We start from the raw sequence: 17,598 nt of genomic DNA, 5'->3' as shown, positions 1-17,598 counted from the left end.
TCTCTTGCCTGTGCAGAAAAGCTCGTGGCTCCTGGCCGTGTGCCCTGGACAGCCGGCAGATGTGCTGAAGATCCACCTTGTGGTCAAGCCCCTGCTAGCAGGTCTGCCGGAGTTACCAGCTTTCCGCAGGGCCCATAAGTTGGAGCTCTTCCGCCAGGTGTATGGCTGAAGCTGGGCTGCCGTCCCAGAGTTACAATCAGGGGATCTCCTAGAACCAATGAGATCAGGACCCTCGCTCCGAATGAAAGAGCTCCAGACTGCAAGCTGGACAGGGGAGGAGATGGGGGGTTAATGAATTGCCTTCTTTTATGGCTGGGGATTTTATGGGTTGTTGTTTTATTCTTTTATTGTAAACCACCGCAAGTCTTTGAGAGCGGTGGTGTGTAAGTTAAAATATAAATATAAATATGAATAAATAAATGTGGGAAGGTCCAGCTAGCCAGGATCTGCCGGTTGGTGCCAGATCTCTGATATCATGGATTGCTTGTACAGGAACTGTTGTGGAGAAAGGCTTCATCACTGGATTGGTGAAGAAGAAGAAGAAGAAGAAGAAGAAGAAGAAGAAGAAGAAGAAGAAGAAGAAGAAGAAGAAGAAGAAGAAGAGTTGGTTCATACGCTGCTTTTCTCTACCCAAAGGAGGCTCAAAGCGGCTTACAGTCGCCTTCCATTTCCTCTCCCCACAACAGACACCCTGTGAGGAGGGTGAGGCTGAGAGAGCCCTGATATTACTGCTCTGTCAGAACAGTTTTATCAGTGCCGCGGCAAGCCCAAAGTCACCCAGCTGGCTGCATGTGGAAGAGTGCAGAATCGAACCCGGCACGCCACATTAGAAGTCCGCACTCCTAACCACTACACCAAGTTGGCTCTCCCAAGAGGGCAACCCTGAGAAGCCATCCCAGCGCATCCCCCCCCCCCATGGAGAGATTTCCCAGGGGCAGCTCAGAATAGCAAGGATCAACTCAGTCTGTCCATACCTGATAGAACCATGGATTTGGAAGGGACCTCCGAGGCCATCTAGTCCAACCCCCTGCTCAGTGCAGGAACTCACAACGGCCTGCCATCCACAGTGACCTTGTTAGATGGTGTGGCACAGCCACAGGTCACAACTGGATTGTATTGTGTGGACCTTCGATTATTGTTGAAGGATAAAGTGTTACAATAGCAAACTAAGGTGGGAAGGTGAGGCCAGTCTGTCTTCCGTGGCCCCTTGAGGATTTTTTTTTACTCTGCCACTTTAACGCTTCGTAAAGAGTTCTGAAAAGCAAAACAAACAGAGCCTGGGAGCCCCCACCAAGATACCCTTCCTCAGTAGCAAAGTTGGCATCAGAAGACCCGGAGGCAGAGCATAAATGAAACCAGGGTCCCTGTGTGTGGGCATGGAGTTGTGAGTGTCCTGCATTGTGCAGGGGGTTGGACTAGATGACCCTGGAGGTCCCTTCCAACTCTATGATTCCACTGACCCTGCACCTCCCCTGTGGCCCACTCGCCCTTCCTTCTCCCGTTTTCCACAGTCTGCCCGGCATCTCCAGGGAACAGACATCTGCGAGGACAGGTGATAAGAGGGAGGGGTGGGGAAAAGGCACAGGAATGGGGCCAGGAAGTGGGAGGGGGCCTGGTGGTAGACAGAGGACAGTCAGGGGGGCCTCAGCATTCTCTGCCCAGGTCCCTTGATCAGCAGGGTGGATGTGAGCTTTTAATATTCCTCCAATCCCTCCATACCTGCTTCCCTCCCCAGCATGGCCACCTCCCCCTGAACTCAGGACCTATAATAATAATAATGCCCTTGAGCTGCTCGGACAACATGTGATGGGCACCCCAGCATACACACACACACACACCCCTGGGAGGGGGCAGCAGGACAGGCTGCCCACAGGACGGAGGCCAGTCGCAAAGGGCTTGGCCAGTCTGCCTGTCGCCTGCCGCCTGCTGTGCCCGGCGCCACCTGCAACCTGTGATCTTTGCTGTCGTCGTCTGGGGCTCGGAGGGGAGGGGAAAACACCGAGGGGGCAAACAAGGTTTGTGTCGCAACCCTCCCTGGCTGGTTTGCAGGCGGTGTGAGGCAAAGAGGTCGGGGCGGAGAGAGATTCCCCAGGGATCCCGCACTGCGGTGAACTTGGGGCTCAGGGTGTGGGTGTCCGTGGGGTGTGTGTGGGGGGGTTCCCATGGAATGCTTCATGGTGGGGGCCCCAAACCAGGAGAAGCCATCAGGAGACCATTGAAAGCCAGCGGGGTGGAGTGGCTGAGAGCGGCAGGATGCTGGAAGAGGAAGAAAAACCCTCTCCGACTCATGCATCATTTTAAGAACCTATATCAGGCTCCTCTTGCATTGTAGCTAAGAACCCAGTGGCTCCCTGGAATTGGCGCCTGTGCATGAATCATGGACTGAGCACTGTTTTCGGATCTCTGTTGAAACGAAGCAAATAATCTTCGGATACTTCGGCATGTCTTCCCCATTTCTTGGAGTTATTGCTCCAAACGGGCACAGCTTGCAGGAATGCTGAATCACTTTGGGGGTGGGGGAGGAGGTTAGCCTAAGTGCCCTGTACTGATACGGTAGTAGGAAGGACCGTCCTGTTACAATTTTTATTGTGCTACTTCAGACCAAAACGGCTACTCATTTGGATCTGTTCCAACCAATTTATGGTTGACACTGTAAGCCAGCCTTTCCCAACCTTTTGACTGTGGAGGAGCCCCTGAAATGTATTTCAGGATTCAAGGAGCCTTAGAACAAGAAGTGATGTCACTTGGCCATGCCTCCCTGCCACACCTAAGGTGTGCAGGGGGGGGGGGGAAGAAAGCAGGATTACGCACATGGGCTCCACCCCATCTCCCACCCCCAAGTCAATGGAAGAAGCCAGTTCCCTGCTTTCAGGGCAATGCCAGGAATCGCTTGTGGCCAAATACATTAAGACAGGATATAAGGGAGAGCCCCAGGGGAACTCGGACATAGCCCCAGGGCACCAGGGAGACCAGCCTGGGAATCCTTGCTGTAAGGTTTGCAAGGCAAGAACTGTTCTTCAGGGGTGGTCTTCCTACCTCTGTGTAGAGACCCTGGACTTCCTTAGTGGTTTCCCATCCTAGGACTACCCAGGGCTACTACAGGGGGTGGCAGGTTACAGTGGATGTGAGTATCCTGCACAGTGCCGAGGGTTGGACTAGATGACCCAGGAGGTCCCTTCCAACTCTATTTCTATGATTCTGTGACCCAGCTTAGCTTCCAAGACCAACGGAGGCAAAAACAGCGGCAATCCCTTTCCACAAACCACGGCAAAGAACAAGAAAAGAAAGTGAAGCACAGGTGAAAAATAAACTTATTCCGGATGATGCTCAGTGCCCATTCTATTTCTTTCAAAGGTATAAACACAAACAATGAACTGGCATTATCACCAAAAATGCTGAAATGCCTATGTTTTGCAGAAATAATTATGAGGCAGCCAAAATGGGGTCCAGATGAAGAATACCCGTTTTCCAAGTAGGCACCCTATCTTCAGTGGCTATTCCCTCTTTTCAGATTTTCATTCAGGGTTTTCATTAATGGTAGTCACCATAATAATACCTTATAATGTAAACTGGCCAACCAGCTGCTTAGATTCTGGCAGTTTTGTGTATGCTGTAGTCAAATCCCCCAAATTTTTCAACTGGGGGGGAGCTCATTTCTCCTTCCCATTTTGCCCCTCACCCCCCACTCCCACACAATGCCAAACTGCTTTGCTTCTGCGTATTCTTCTGCACCGATAGTAGGTGGGGCCTGTTTTTCCTGTAGTGTCACACCTGGACCAGGTAATTCAACGATGTGGAGGGGTGGGCTAGAAAGCCATGGCTCCAGTTAGCCTGCATGACGACACACTTGCGTGAGCTCCGGATTGCCAGCCGTTAATGGGGAGGTGTGCCGACTGAAAGGAACATTAAATGGGAAGGCCTTTAAATATGAATATGAAGGCTGCTTGTTTTTATCGAAAGAAATTGTGCAGGCTTGAGGGCCCAGCGATGGGGGGAGAAGGCAGGCGCATCGTGCCTAACTGCCCACAGGCATGGAAAATCACCTGGCAACCAGGGTTCCTGAGTCTCAGGGGTGTGTGTGAGGGGCCGCCTATTAACGCAGGAAGCCCCCTCAGCAGCAACCTGGAGCTGCCCAGGAGGGTCTTGCACTGCCCCTTGCCCATCTCAAAGGGACAGGAGTTCTATTCTGCTCTGGCTGTGAACGGCTCTGCTCTTGGGGGGGGGGAGATAAGAGGGGACAGTGAGGGGAAAAGATTAGATGGCCCCCAACCACTGGAGCTGTCTAGTGAGCGATTGTTTACTTTGAATATGCATTTGCTTGCCTTATTCGAGTCAGCTGGCAAGAAGGATGAAAGACATTTTTTAAAAATATGAAGCCAAAATGTAAAATTGGCTCCCTGCTTGCAGTGGGGGGGGGGGGGGGCGCATAATGTGAGAGAAAGATGCAGTTGCTAGACCACCTCTGATCCAAATGGCCCCTGCATGTAGGCCAAATAAGAACAACCAAGTAGGGAGCCAGCATGGTGTCATCATTCTCTGATCTGGAGAAGTGGGTTTGAGTCCCCATTCCTCCACATGCAGCCAGTTGGGTGCCCTTGGGCCAGTCAGTTCTCTTAGAGCCGTTCTTGCAGAGCACTTCTCTCAGAGCTCTCTCAGACCCACCTACCTCCCAGGGTCTCTGTTGTGGGGAGAGGGACAGAAAGCTGTTTTGGGACTCCTTTGAGTAGTGAAAAGCGGGGTGTAAAAAAAGCCGCTCTTCTTCTTCTGCCATATTTTATGGCATAACGTATAAAAACATGAATGCCCATATCTTCTGCAATCCACGTGGAATCATTAGAACCCAGCAGGCATCCCCTCCAATCTTATTTCATGGTGTTCCAATCCTGGAAAACTTCCCCCATTCCTTTGCTCCGAGGGCTAGCTGGGCCTGATGCTGCCAAGGTCACCCGTCCAGGGCAGAGGGCATGGAAGGAAAGGTGTTTTGCCTGGCGCCTTTCGGTCTGCGCTTAGGCGACCAAGAGGAGCCAGCTTGGCTGGCCCTCGGCCAAATCTCATCGAGGATGCGAGCCCAAGCAGAGGAACGCCAAACAAACCGTCTGCCCTGGACTCTGAGCAAATACATCCACCGGGTGGTTCTCGGCAGTGACCACAGGTTAACTCAAAGGAGCCCCCCTCGCTGCCTGGAAGGGGAATGTCTGTCTCTGAACTCGTAGAACCAGGGTCGGAGGGAGGTATTTTCCCCCTGTAAGACCCAATGGCATTGCATTGTGAATGCCCACGGTTGCAAAACATGACCTCGCATGCAACAGTGCAAATGGTAAAGAGCAACCAATCTTAGCTCCAAGGAACCCCCTCCCCCAGTTCAGTTCTCGGTGTAGCAGGGGTTGGGGAGTGTTAATTACTCACCCAAGGTTGCCGAGCAGAATCGGTAGCTGAGAGGCAGCCAAATTTCACCCCCTTTCCCAGCATCCCCCTGACCCAAGCGGCTCATACTCCTCGGATCTCGGAAACAAAGCAGGTATGGCCTGCATAGCATTTGGATGGGAGACCCTCGAGAAAGTCCAGGGTTGGTACACAGAGGCAGGCAGTGACAAACCACTTCTGGACGTATCTTTCCTGGGAAACTCTGCAGGGTCTCTGTAAGTCGGTTATGACTCGACAGCCATTTCCACCAATAAATCAATTTGGACCCTAATTCCATTCACAGTTTGGCGTCAAAATTCCGGACTCACCCCTCCTCGGGAGATCTAGCCCAGCCGTACATCTCTGGAAACCCAAACTATACCTCTTGCTTTCTGAATCACAACCAAAACCCTGACAGTGGCAGTGTAAGAGGAAAAACAATCTCTCTAATCTAGCACCGTGCCTCTGTATGAGTTCCTGCTCTGGGAGTGCCTTTTCTGAGAGCCGCTCACTCTACTGAATCTCCGTAGCTGGAGTGCCTGAAGGATCCTGTCTGTGTGCCCCTGGTCAGAAAAGAGGGACCACGGGGGGGGGGGGGAGTTGCTGTCTTTCTAACAATCCAGAGTCGTTCCAGAAAGACTGAATCTCTGTGATTCAAGCACCACAGCGTTGCAATTGTTTTTTTTTTTTATTAGAAGCAATAAATACCAAAATGGAATAAGAGCAGGAAATGTGGGATTTAATCAGGTTAGATAGCACTAGACACAGAACAGATTTCAAGTTGCACCTAACTGTTTTGAAATGGGCATGATTTGGATCTTTTGGTGGAAATGTATGCCTGGATTTAAAGGAGAGTTGGATTTTTTTTTTCAAACTTCAGCAGCTTTTGGTGGTGTTTCTGTTTAACTCCCCCTAACTGACCCAAATCTGTGATGCCTGTTTTAAACTCTTCTTCAAACCGACCTTCCATGGCCTGACACATTTTTTCAGCTCCCCAACTCTCAATGTCAGGGGTAGTCAAACTGCGGCCCTCCAGATGTCCATGGACTACATTTCCCATGAGCCCCTGCCAGCGTTCGCTGGCAGGGGCTCATGGGAATTGTAGTCCATGGACATCTGGAGGGCCGCAGTTTGACTACCCCTGCTCAATGTGAGTCCGTTGAACTTCCAACATGATGAAGAATTCTGTGGAACTCAAAATGCAGTTAGCTGCATCAGGATGTTTGCTTGGTTCTAATGAAAAGGTGTCACACTCGATGTCATTAAAGGGTGACGTGGGAACCTGCCCTCCCAGAATCTGACATCTAAGAATTTGATCAGGCACCCTTACTGGGGATCTGGGGAGACCCAGGCTCAAAGACACATTTTCCTTGCAAAGTAGGTGGAAAATCTAGATTTTAAACCGTGGTACATCCATCCTGCCCCCCAGCTTAGATGAAAATAAATTTTAATAGGGTAGACTGCTAGTATCCAGGAAGCCCTGATTCAGTCTCTGAAAGAACTTGTTCTCATAGTGGAAAACTGTACGGTTATAGACAAATTCTAACCCTGGCAAAATGTTGTCTTAGTACGGAACTTAACAAAAGCTAGCAGACATGTTTTTTTTAATAGGACCAGGTTAATGTTCTTTTAATTGGATTGATCCAAGTAATTCACCAGCGGAAGAAATTCATCCACACCCACTGCAACAGATGAAGGGGAAAGATTTGCCACTGGGGTTTAGTGGGTACAGCATTGCATCCAAGTTCAAATCCCTATTTGGCACAAAACGTTCTAGAACCATTCAGTCTTTCTCGTAACAGATAAATTAATGGACAATTATCAAAAAGGCCTCCTTTAAAAAAAGAATAAGGTGCAATTTAAAATAAATATGGGTGCAGTTCAGTTCACCAGTTATTAAGACCTGCCTGTATGCCTATTTTCATATATCAATAATTAGTAGCTTTTAGGTGAAAGAGGCTTGGTGTTTAGACCCTACAAATCAGCCAGTTTTAACTGGGAAACTTAATTTTCTATGGACACAGCTAGTTTGAACCCCTGACAATTGTCTATTAAAATAACAAATAGCCCATGTCATATAATTGTGCATGTGTAAAAATTTCAATTTGCAATGGATTTCTATTTTCAATTTCAGTTGTCATTTTTACTCCAGATAATCCATAATCTCTTTAAAAGATTCAGGAGATTTAAGAATAACAAAAACAGAACCAAAGTTGCAAACATTTAAGATTAAGAACTTTGCAAATGTAGCCAACTCATAACTGGAAAATGTCAGGCTAACCGATGTTTAAAAATTGGGTGAAAAGTAAAACCCCGAACCCCTTACTTAGTATTTTACTTCATGGCTTTTATGAAGTTACCATTAGCTCCCATTTTTTTCAATGAAGTTTTAGAATGGAAGATAAAATTCCTGGAACATGATGGTATCTTGTTTTCTCCAAGGACACTGATATCAACCTGTCATTTGATATCGGCTCTTTGCTACCGAGTAGATTTGACAAAACAGCCAAGCTTGTTTTTCAGCTGCTGAAAAAGGCAAGGTACTCATGCATGGACAGAAAGTCAACAAAGTCCTCTACTTTCGTTCCGGATCCAAATATTGTGGATGATGAGAAATGTACTTAAGAAACAAGCACTAACAGAGTGAATCTACATCAAAGGTGTGGGCAAAGACAGTATTCCTAGTATGAGATCACTAGAAAAGCAAATGTTTCCAATTTTTGTACAGGCAAAAAGATTAAGAACGAGGGATGAGAATATTTATTTCCTGACACAGATATTCAGAAATACGAGAAGTTTTGTTTTAGAGTTGAATTGATGGTAGCTCTACTGGACATCGAAGGGGTATGTTTTGGTCTTTTAATATATTGTTATATGGATTTTTAGAGTCTCCATTTTGACTGAAGTTTTCAAAGTGAGAAAAAATCGATCACGGAAATTTTAACAACGAAAACCATCATTTCCTGCAAAAGCTAAACAGTAAGCTGTTTTTCTGGAGTCTTGCCTCCAGCGTGTCCGGAAAACCAAGTGTATTTGAGAATGAAAGGAAATATTCCTAAAAGGCAAACAATACCATTTCTAAGCATCTTGGCTAGGGGCCAAAATTCAATGTTTAGGAGGTGAACCTGTTTGGAGGTAGATTCAAATGAGTAGCCGTGTTGATCTGAAGTAGCACAATAAAATCAGAGTCCAGTAGCACCTTTAAGACCAACAAAGATTTATTCAAGGCGTGAGCTTTCGAGGGCAAGCACTCATCCTCACTCAAAAGCTCATGCCTTGAATAAATCTTTGTTGGTCTTAAAGGTGCTACTGGACTCTGATTTTATTCTGTTTGGAGGTAGGATTTTCCCCCAACGATAGCCTTAACATTCCACATTGCAAATAGTTTTCATTTTCAAAACCAGATAGATATAAGAGAACTGCTGCTTAAGAGATTACATCATCTAGACCAGTGGTCCCCAACCCCCGGTCCTATGACCAGTCCCGGTCCGTTAATCAGTCGCTACCGGTCTGAGGCTCCTCCTTGTCCTCCTCCCCAGCTGCTGCCTCGGGGGCTGCCCTGCCACTGTGCCGCCGGCTCACCTTTGGTACTCTCCGGCAGCCGACATGGCTGGGGCTCCCCCTCGGCGTTGCACTACGCAGCTGCTGCTGGCAGTGCCCCCAAGCGGGCGGCGGGAAGTCAGGGGCACCAGCAGGAAAGTAAGTGGAGCAGGGGCTCAAATGGCGGTGACACCCCTTGGCAAAAGACTACCCCCCCCCCTGGCCTCAGTAAAATTATCAAGAGTTGACCAGTCCCGGTGATAAAGAGGTTGGGGACCACTGATCTAGACTTCTTAATGTCAGCCTCTAGGAGTCTTTTTTTGACAGTCCTACAACCTCCAGATGCTGTGCTAGTGGATCTGCAAGACCGGCTTTCAAGGGGCACGTTGGGATTACACTGGGAAGAGGAGTTGGAAATCTAAATAGAGAGCATTGTCTTTCAAACCAAGTAAGGTGCAAAACAAAGGTTTCATTTAGTGACCCAAATGCTGGGAAGTATTATTTTGACTGACGTGTTTTGAGCAATGCCCCCTTTTTCACCACAGTGTTCAATGACTATGTTATCCAAACAACATCAATCATTTTAACATTTTAGTCCATAAATGAACCTGATATGCGAAGCTCCATATCAGATGCATCCTGATTTGCTAGTCTGGAAACCTCTATAAATGCATGGCAGATTATTTAAAGAATACCGGAGAGCACAGATATGTTTTACAATTTTTAGGACATTCCATATGTTTTGGACTGCTTCATGATTGATTCATATATATAACATTTTGGGAGAAGGAGAAGGAGAAGGAGAAGGAGAAGGAGAAGGAGGAGGAGGAGGAGGAGAAGGAGGAGGAGGAGGAGGAGAAGAAGGAGAAGGAGAAGGAGAAGGAAAAGGAGGAGGAGGAGGAGGAGAAGAAGAAGAAGAAGAAGAGTTGGTTCTAAATAAGCATTCTTAAATTTGCTAGCATCCATTGTGCTTGGTTGAAAAAAATGTAATGAAGAATTGAAATGCACAAAACCAAAATCCTTATCATCCTATATCCATTGGGGTGACATCTCCCCTTAAAAGGACTCTGGTAGCAGATGTAAAAAAACAACTTTTTGTGTCCTGAATTCCTGCAGATATAAGTCTGCATTGCCAACCTTGCACTAGATGGAAAACGTGTCCGAGTCAATATAAGTCAGATGTGGTTTGAATGCCACATATGAATCATCTACCAAAGAGGCACAGTCTCTTCTTCGGCACAGAGGTTATCTCATCAATAACAAGAACGGCAGGGAAATCTTTGATCCCACTTGAAAACCGCAGCATTCCAAGGTTCAAAAGTTACTTTTCGAAATCCAACTTTGAAAAATAATGTTCTTGTTTTTTTAAAAAAAAAAACCTAGTTATTTATGCACTCTAACACGTTAAATACCTTTTAAAACAATCCTTCTTATTTTATGTGGTTTGCCAAAATCCATAACAGCAAATGTTATACAGGAATACTTGGGGGAGGGGGATTTATTAGAAATGGACACAGTTGAACTCTAATAAATTCAAACTAGAAGAATTCAAGCATCTCTCTCCAAAATGTTGTAGCCCTAAGGAAGCTCCAAAACATAGAACCTAAAATCTATTTTCTCTCATCCCTGATCTCTAATACTTCCTTGATACGAAGGACTGAATACATGGGAATGAACTGGTTTCAACGTGCTAGAAAGTCTTTGCAGCTTTTAGAATGGGTTGAGCTGAAAGGTACAGCAAAAATTGTCAGTTATTCTAGAAGAAAAAGCATTTGCACAAACTATAACTTGAAGAGGAAGTAGGCAAAGTCCTATGGGAAAGATCTGTCAAAGGCTACCAAACGGGCTGAAATGAAGCAATTCTTCTTCAAAGAGAGCATAGACAGGAAACCAGCTTGAATTAGCTTGTGGAAGAGAAAGGGGTTAGATATGTTAATAACTGAATTGAACGTCTGCTTCCCAAATGGAACCTCCAGGTGAAGAGGCAGTGTACCAGTGAAGAGCTGCTCCAGGGGAAGCGTTGCTGCTTTCATGTCCTTAATGTGGTCTTCCTGAGGTCATCTAGTTGGCTATTATTATTATTCTTTCATTTATTACCCACCACTCCCAAAGACGGCTCATGGTGGGGTACAATTTTGTCCTAATAAAACCCTGATAAAACCCCATTAAACCCCCTGGACATAAAAACATACCACAAAAACCAAGAAAGTCACAGAGAACACGGCGGAAAAACTCAACCTTCAACTTTCAATTCCCCATTAATATCTAATAGAGTGGGTGGGAAGAGGGGCACAGATGAAATATAGCCAAGCCACTGCTCACATCTCTCAGTGCTGGGGGGTGCCCAGGCAGATTTCCTTGCTGAGCTGGCCTCAACCATAGACCTGGCGGAAGACCTCCGTTTTGCAGGTCCTGCGGAATGCCAAAAGCTCCTGCAGGGCCCACAGCTCTTCTGGGAGCTTGTTCCACCAGGTAGGGGCCAGGACCGAAAAGGCCCTGGCCCTGGTTGAGGCCAGGGCCTATTCCGCACACATAGGATAATGCACTTTCAATGCACTTTAGAAGCAGATTTTCCTGTTCCGCACAGTAAAATACAGCTGCCGAAGCACATTGAAAGTGCATTATCCTATGTGTGCAGAATGGGCCCAGGTGCACTTCCCCGGGGCCGGGAATGACCAACAAGTTGGGGAATTAGATTCTTGGTTAGAGGCACTTTTTGTCAGGTCTTTCTTTTTTTTTTTACTGCTTCTTTATGCAACTAGTGATTTTTACAGCTTCCTTATTGAAACGTGCATCTGATAAAATGCATTAAACCTTGAGTTCTTGTTAGGGTTGTGAGCCCTGCGGACTCCCTGAACTTATAGTTCATCTCCAGACTAAAGAGATCAGTTCCCTTGGAGAAAATGGCTGCATTGGAAGGGGGACTCCATAGCATTGAACTCCACTGAGGTCCGTCCCCACCCCAAAACCCTCTCACTCCTGACTCCACCCCCAAAGATTCCAGGTGTTTCCCAACCAGAGCTGGCAACTCTGATCCTTGTATTAACATGCTTTTGCGACCCTGACTTCCAAATGACTTCCAAAGAATTTTTAAAGAATCTTGCAAGTTCCCTATTACCCCCAAGAATAAAAAATGGGGGGAAATGTTCGTAAACATAAACAGTAATCAGAAAGCAAGCAAAACTATCCAGAATAAAAGAAATTGATAGTTAAAGGATACTGTGTCTGCAATTTGAAGTGCAATCCAAAGAAACACTTTTCTGGGTATAATTTAATAGACCAGAATACAATTCTGCAGAGACTTGCTTGATCTCTACAGAGTCACAAGCCACTTCCTCTGGTATCAGTCTGCAAAGGAATCAGCCCCCTGCCCAGGATTATTAAAGGGGGGGGGTGTTAGAATACATTCCAGAATCTGCATGAAACTACTTAACTAATTCTTTCTCCATTTTCTTGAATTAAAAAAAAACCTCTCTTCTATTATTTTCCTCTCTCCTGCCATTGTGCATAGGTTTTCATCAATTCAATGGGTAGCTTTTCATATTTCTTTGATTTAATCTTTTGGAGGGAGTTAATTCGCCCCACTCCACTCCCCCAAAAATAACCCTTGTGCATGGCCCTGGAAAGCATAATCGATTTTATTTACTGCATGATGGTGGTGTTTGTGCCACTGGCTCGACATCTCGAGCGGAATTAAATTTGGATCACAAATGACCCAAGTCTATGCTTGATATGTGAAATCGGGGTGCAATATTCATAGGAGTCCTTCCATACTCTATAGCAGGGGTAGTCAAACTGCGGCCCTCCAGATGTCCATGGACTACAATTCCCAGAAGCCCCTGCCAGCAAATGCTGGCAGGGGCTTCTGGGAATTGTAGTCCATGGACATCTGGAGGGCCGCAGTTTGACTGCCCCTGCTCTATAGCCAAGCAAAATCGAATGAACATGTAGGGATGGGAATCGTGGCCTCATTTCTGAGCATCCCCCAGTAACTATGGCGTCTCCCCCTTCTGCTCAGGGTCTTTCCAAATTTGTTTCATAACTGTGTCAAACTTGATTGCTCACAGACTGGAAGAAGAGTTGCAAAACTTGGGAAAGTTCTAATCCAAATGATTTCTTTTTCATTTCTTTTCATGCTGGTTTGTTTTTTTTAATATCTCAGACAATTACAGTAAATATTCTGAAATGTTCAGGGAAGCCCCAGAAAGGATTAAAGATTAAAAAATACAAAACAGTGTCCTGGAACAGTGTCCTGCTGCCAAACATTCATTAATTTTGCATCTGCAGCATTCAGGAATATGATGTAAAAGCCCAGCCAAACCTGACTAAGGAACCTGACTTTACACCTATTGGGAAATCTGGCCCGTTTTCCTGTGTATGTTTGAAGGATATGAGTCCTACAAACGCCATCAGCGTATTGACCTGTTTGTTCAAGGGTTATCTTTCCCAAACTTGTTCTTTCTTGGATCACTGCGGATTGGCCGGTTCCAACCTAGGGAGGGACTCTCTGGCCCATAAAGGTAGGCCTCTTGGTTGCTCGGACATCACAGAACTTCTCCAGAGCAAAATCAAGAACAGGATAGATCCCAAAGAGGCTGTAAAACCCAAGCCAAGGCCGACTACAGAAAGGACCATGAAGCTGCAACTTGTCTGCTTGATCTTCATTCTTCTCAGCATGACCGCCCAAAGCCTCCATGCCTTCAGAATTGAGGTGAGAAGAAATTAGAAATTACAGATAGAGTTGCCAGGTGGTGGTTGGAGATGGTTGGAGATCTGGAGGTTGTTGGAGACTTGCTATTATGTCCAGGAGACAGAGACCAGTTCAACTGGAGGAAATGATGAAATCCTTTTCCTTCCCTCCCCAAACCCCACCCCCTTCTGACGGTGCCCTCAAAATCCCCAGGTATTTCCCAGTTCAAAACTGGCAACTCCAATTACAGAATCTCCTTAAGAGGGAAAGTTCTCTGATTTTCCCAGAGTACTGGCCTGTATTTCTGCTTCGGTCCAGAGCTCCCTGCTGCTGGAAGGACCGCTCAAGCGACCTGCGGTGAATGAAAGATGTTGAAGGGGAGAAGGTGGACCTTGTTCATTGTCCCCCATTAGGGCTACGGTTGCCAACCTCCAGGTGGGACCTGGAGATCTCCCAAATTGCCAACTGATTTCTAGACAACTTTCGCCGCGTGTTTAGTATTTATTTATTTTTAACATTGATTCCATTTCTCCTGGGGAAAACGGCTGCTTTGGAAGGTGGGCTGCATACCATAATGCCCTCCTTTCCCTAAATCCCAATTTCCCAGACTCTACCCCCAAATCTCCAGGTATTTCTGGACCCGGAGCTGGCAACCCTAGTTAGCGCCTGGATATCCCATGGAACTGATACTGCAGAGAGCTGCGCTTCTATTTAAACGACAGTGATTATTTATAAATTAGCATATGCAAATTTTGTGTACATTTTGTCCTTTATTCCCTACTGTTCTGTTTGGGTCACCCTAACTCATGAAGCTCATTTACCCTCAATCCATGAATAATGGAGGTCAACTGCACAAGGTGTTATTAATATTAACAGTATTTTATTATTGATATTAGTATTATTAATATTATCTGGCTGGGAGGAAAAACAGTGGTTTTCTTTTAAGGCCTATAAACAAAGTGGGGATTGTAATCAGTATTAGTTTCTGTGAATGGTCACCGTTGGAGATTGATTAATATAAAATGCCAGGATGGGGTCCATGCGTTTATTTCTTGAATTCTACTTGCTAAGCAGCCCTAGCTGGAAACCTTTGAGAATGCAGATTAGCCTATAGCTAAAGTTTCTTCCATACTGGAACCTCACAACTCCTGTAATACAGGAAAGAAAATGACTCTCGGAAGAATTGGGCTCACATGGGAAGATTCCACAAAATAATGTAACTCTCTCCCCTCCGGTTTGACCACAGCCAAGGTTCTGGGTCTTCCCAGGCTTTCCAGCCTCCCTCATGTGGTTTCTCTATGTCTACCCTGCCCAAATGGTGTGAGAATAGTAATCAAACTCACTCATGTAATACGAGGACCAGACCTCAGAAACCGTTTGAAATGGGCCCAGATCTGTTGCACAGTTTCTAACGCAATGTAATGAATACACATGGCAAAAGGTAGGATTTGAACTCAGGGCGCCCAAGTCCAGAGCCAAAGAAAGAGACATTTGGGAAGGAAAGCAGGTTCAGAAAAATCCATAACGCGTTGCTGTTTGGTTCAGTGAAATGTATACCCCTCCCTGCAAAAGAACTTTACAAGATTTCCCTCTGCCAAAACAGAGCAGCTAAAACCGATCTCTGTGTTTCTTTCTGTTTGCAGACACAAGTCGACAAAGACTCAGAAACCCACAATGCAGAAGAGGGCGTGGCTGAGACTTCTGGCCTGCAGGTAAAATCGATCCCGAGGCTGGGTTGAAATATTCCGCTGTGGAAGCAAGGGGGCGATCTGGGACTGAGAGAAATAGATAGGGGAAGAATCCATGTTCATTCAGTTTCCAGTCTTGCGGAGTTTCTTCTCCCAGGGGGAGAACAGGCGTAGCTTCTCCTGCCTGTTGACCCTTCAAAAAACACCTTCTTTAGAACTGTCCCTCTGCACATGTTTAGAGGCTCTCAGAAGCAAAGAGTTTCAAAAACAAAATGTGGCAACTCAAGGTAGAAAATGACCCATTAGGACAGGTCACTTTTTCCTGGCCCAAGAGGGAATATGGCCACCCTACACCATAGATCAGGGGTAGTCAAACTGCGGCCCTCCAGATGTCCATGGACTACAATTCCCAGGAGCCCCCTGCCAGCATTCGCTGGCAGGGGGCTCCTGGGAATTGTAGTCCATGGACATCTGGAGGGCCGCAGTTTGACTACCCCTGCCATAGATGTAGCATCAGATAGTCCTTGGCAGGGTCCCTGTATTGCCAGGTTAAGGCTGCTGTATGAATGACCGAGCTGGCCCCGTTTCCCACGAAGTCCCCTCCAAACCGGCCATTTTTCTCCAGGGGTGGTGATCTCCGCAGTCCGGAGACGAATTCTAATTCTGAGGGATCCCCAGGTCCCACCCGGAGGCCGGCATCCGTGTCCGGGCCAGAAAATCGCTATCCCCCTTGCTGAGATAAAAGTCATGACCGTTCATGATTTCATCGCATTTCACATTCCCCCAGTTTCCAAGTTACTCCATGTGTTTGGATGAGGTTGGAAGTGGAACCTCCTTATCTGGGACCAGCAGGCTCCGAGGTGTTCAATGCTTCTTTCTTCCCCCCGACAGGCCATGCTGCGGAGGTCCAAGCGTTTCAGCAGCCACTTCCCCCTCTGCACCTACTGCTGCAACTGCTGCAGCAACAAGGCCTGCGGTTTCTGCTGCCGAACGTAGAGGGGCTGAATTCTTCGACGGATAACCGAGGCGTTGTGGGACAACTCCCAGTTCCAGCCCCACACACAAGCCCCAGGCTCCCCACCCGGCCCCCAAAGCTGCTCCCCTCTCCCCTCCATGCCTCCTTATTTATTTCTCCAGTGTTCAGTTTGTATCTTCTGCTTCTTTTTGTTACTTGGGATTAAAAAAAAAAAAACATTTTTACCTCATGAATTTCACTCTCTCTCTCTCTCTCTCTCTCTCTCTCACACACACACACATACACACACACACAATCACATTCTCCTTCATTCCATGTAGTGTTGCCAACTCCAGCTTGGGAAATACCCGGAGATTTGGGGGGTGGAACATGAGGAGTGGAGGATTTGTGGAGGGGGACAAACTTCAATGAGGTATAATTCCATAAGGTAAAGGTAAAGGTAACGGTATCCCCTGTGCAAGCACCGAGTCATGTCTGACCCTTGGGGTGATGCCCTCTAGGATTTTCTTGGCAGACTCAATACGGGGTGGTTTGCCAGTGCCTTCCCCAGTCATGACCGTTTACCCCCCAGCAAGCTGGGTACTCATTTTACCGACCTCGGAAGGATGGAAGGCTGAGTCAACCTTGAGCCGGCTGCTGGGATTGAACTCCCAGCCTCATGGGCAGAGCTTTCAGACGGCTGCCTTACCACTCTGCGCCACAAGAGGCTCATAATTCCATAAGGACCACCTTTCAAATTGACCACATTCTCCAGGCTTCTATCGCCTGGAGATCAATTGTAATACTGGGAGATCTCCAGCCACCACCTTGAGGTTGGCAACCCTCTCTCCATTATCTAACAGCAACCCCCCCCCCCCCGGGTTGGGTAAACTGGGAGCATGTGACTGACCCAAGGTCACCCAGCAAGCTTCTAGGGTGAGCCAGGGTAGCATTGTGGTTAAAGTGTCCGACTAGGATACTGGAAGACCTGGGTTCGAATCCCTAGTATACCCTGGCAGCTTGCTGGATGATCTTGGGGTCAGTCACATGGTCTCAGACTAGCCTACCTTACAGGGTGGTGGTTAGAAAATGGAGGAGGGGAACAATGGTGTTTTAAGCTGCTTTGGGTCTCTGTGGTAGAGAAAAGATATCAATAGATCCCAAAGAAAATTATGTTGAACAAATAAGAGGTAATGTGAATGTACAGGCGGGGCTGGTGGCTTTCTCTCCAACGCTTTTTGTGTAATGGCCTCACACATAGAGAGGCTCCAGCATCTTCCTCCCACCTCCCTCGCCTCCAACTCCAAATCAGTCACGGTAAC

General features: G+C 46.9%; 1 protein-coding gene across 1 annotated transcript; it reads left to right on the top strand.

Moving 5' to 3' along the window:
- Positions 1–13,473: 13,473 nt before the first annotated feature.
- LOC143837010 (hepcidin-like) lies at positions 13,474–16,530 on the top strand. The gene is made up of 3 exons (XM_077336404.1): positions 13,474–13,654; positions 15,277–15,345; positions 16,213–16,530. The coding sequence occupies exons 1-3, from the start codon at positions 13,577–13,579 to the stop codon at positions 16,315–16,317; spliced, it is 252 nt and encodes an 83-aa protein (XP_077192519.1). The 5' UTR covers positions 13,474–13,576; the 3' UTR covers positions 16,318–16,530.
- The last annotated feature ends 1,068 nt before the right edge of the window (positions 16,531–17,598 follow it).

Source organism: Paroedura picta, chromosome 5 (genome assembly GCF_049243985.1).
Source record: "Paroedura picta isolate Pp20150507F chromosome 5, Ppicta_v3.0, whole genome shotgun sequence".
NCBI classification, from domain to species: domain Eukaryota; kingdom Metazoa; phylum Chordata; class Lepidosauria; order Squamata; family Gekkonidae; genus Paroedura; species Paroedura picta.
Note: the sequence above shows the minus strand (reverse complement) of the source record. Positions and strands in the feature narration are given on the sequence as shown.

Bases quoted from the DNA above. Each gene is read 5' to 3' on its own strand.
- LOC143837010 (XM_077336404.1), top strand. From the start codon at position 13,577: ATGAAGCTGCAACTTGTCTGCTTGATCTTCATTCTTCTCAGCATGACC. The intron at 13,655-15,276 runs GTGAGAAGAAAT...TTCTGTTTGCAG, and splicing joins TCCATGCCTTCAGAATTGAG to ACACAAGTCGACAAAGACTC. The intron at 15,346-16,212 runs GTAAAATCGATC...TCCCCCCGACAG, and splicing joins CTGAGACTTCTGGCCTGCAG to GCCATGCTGCGGAGGTCCAA.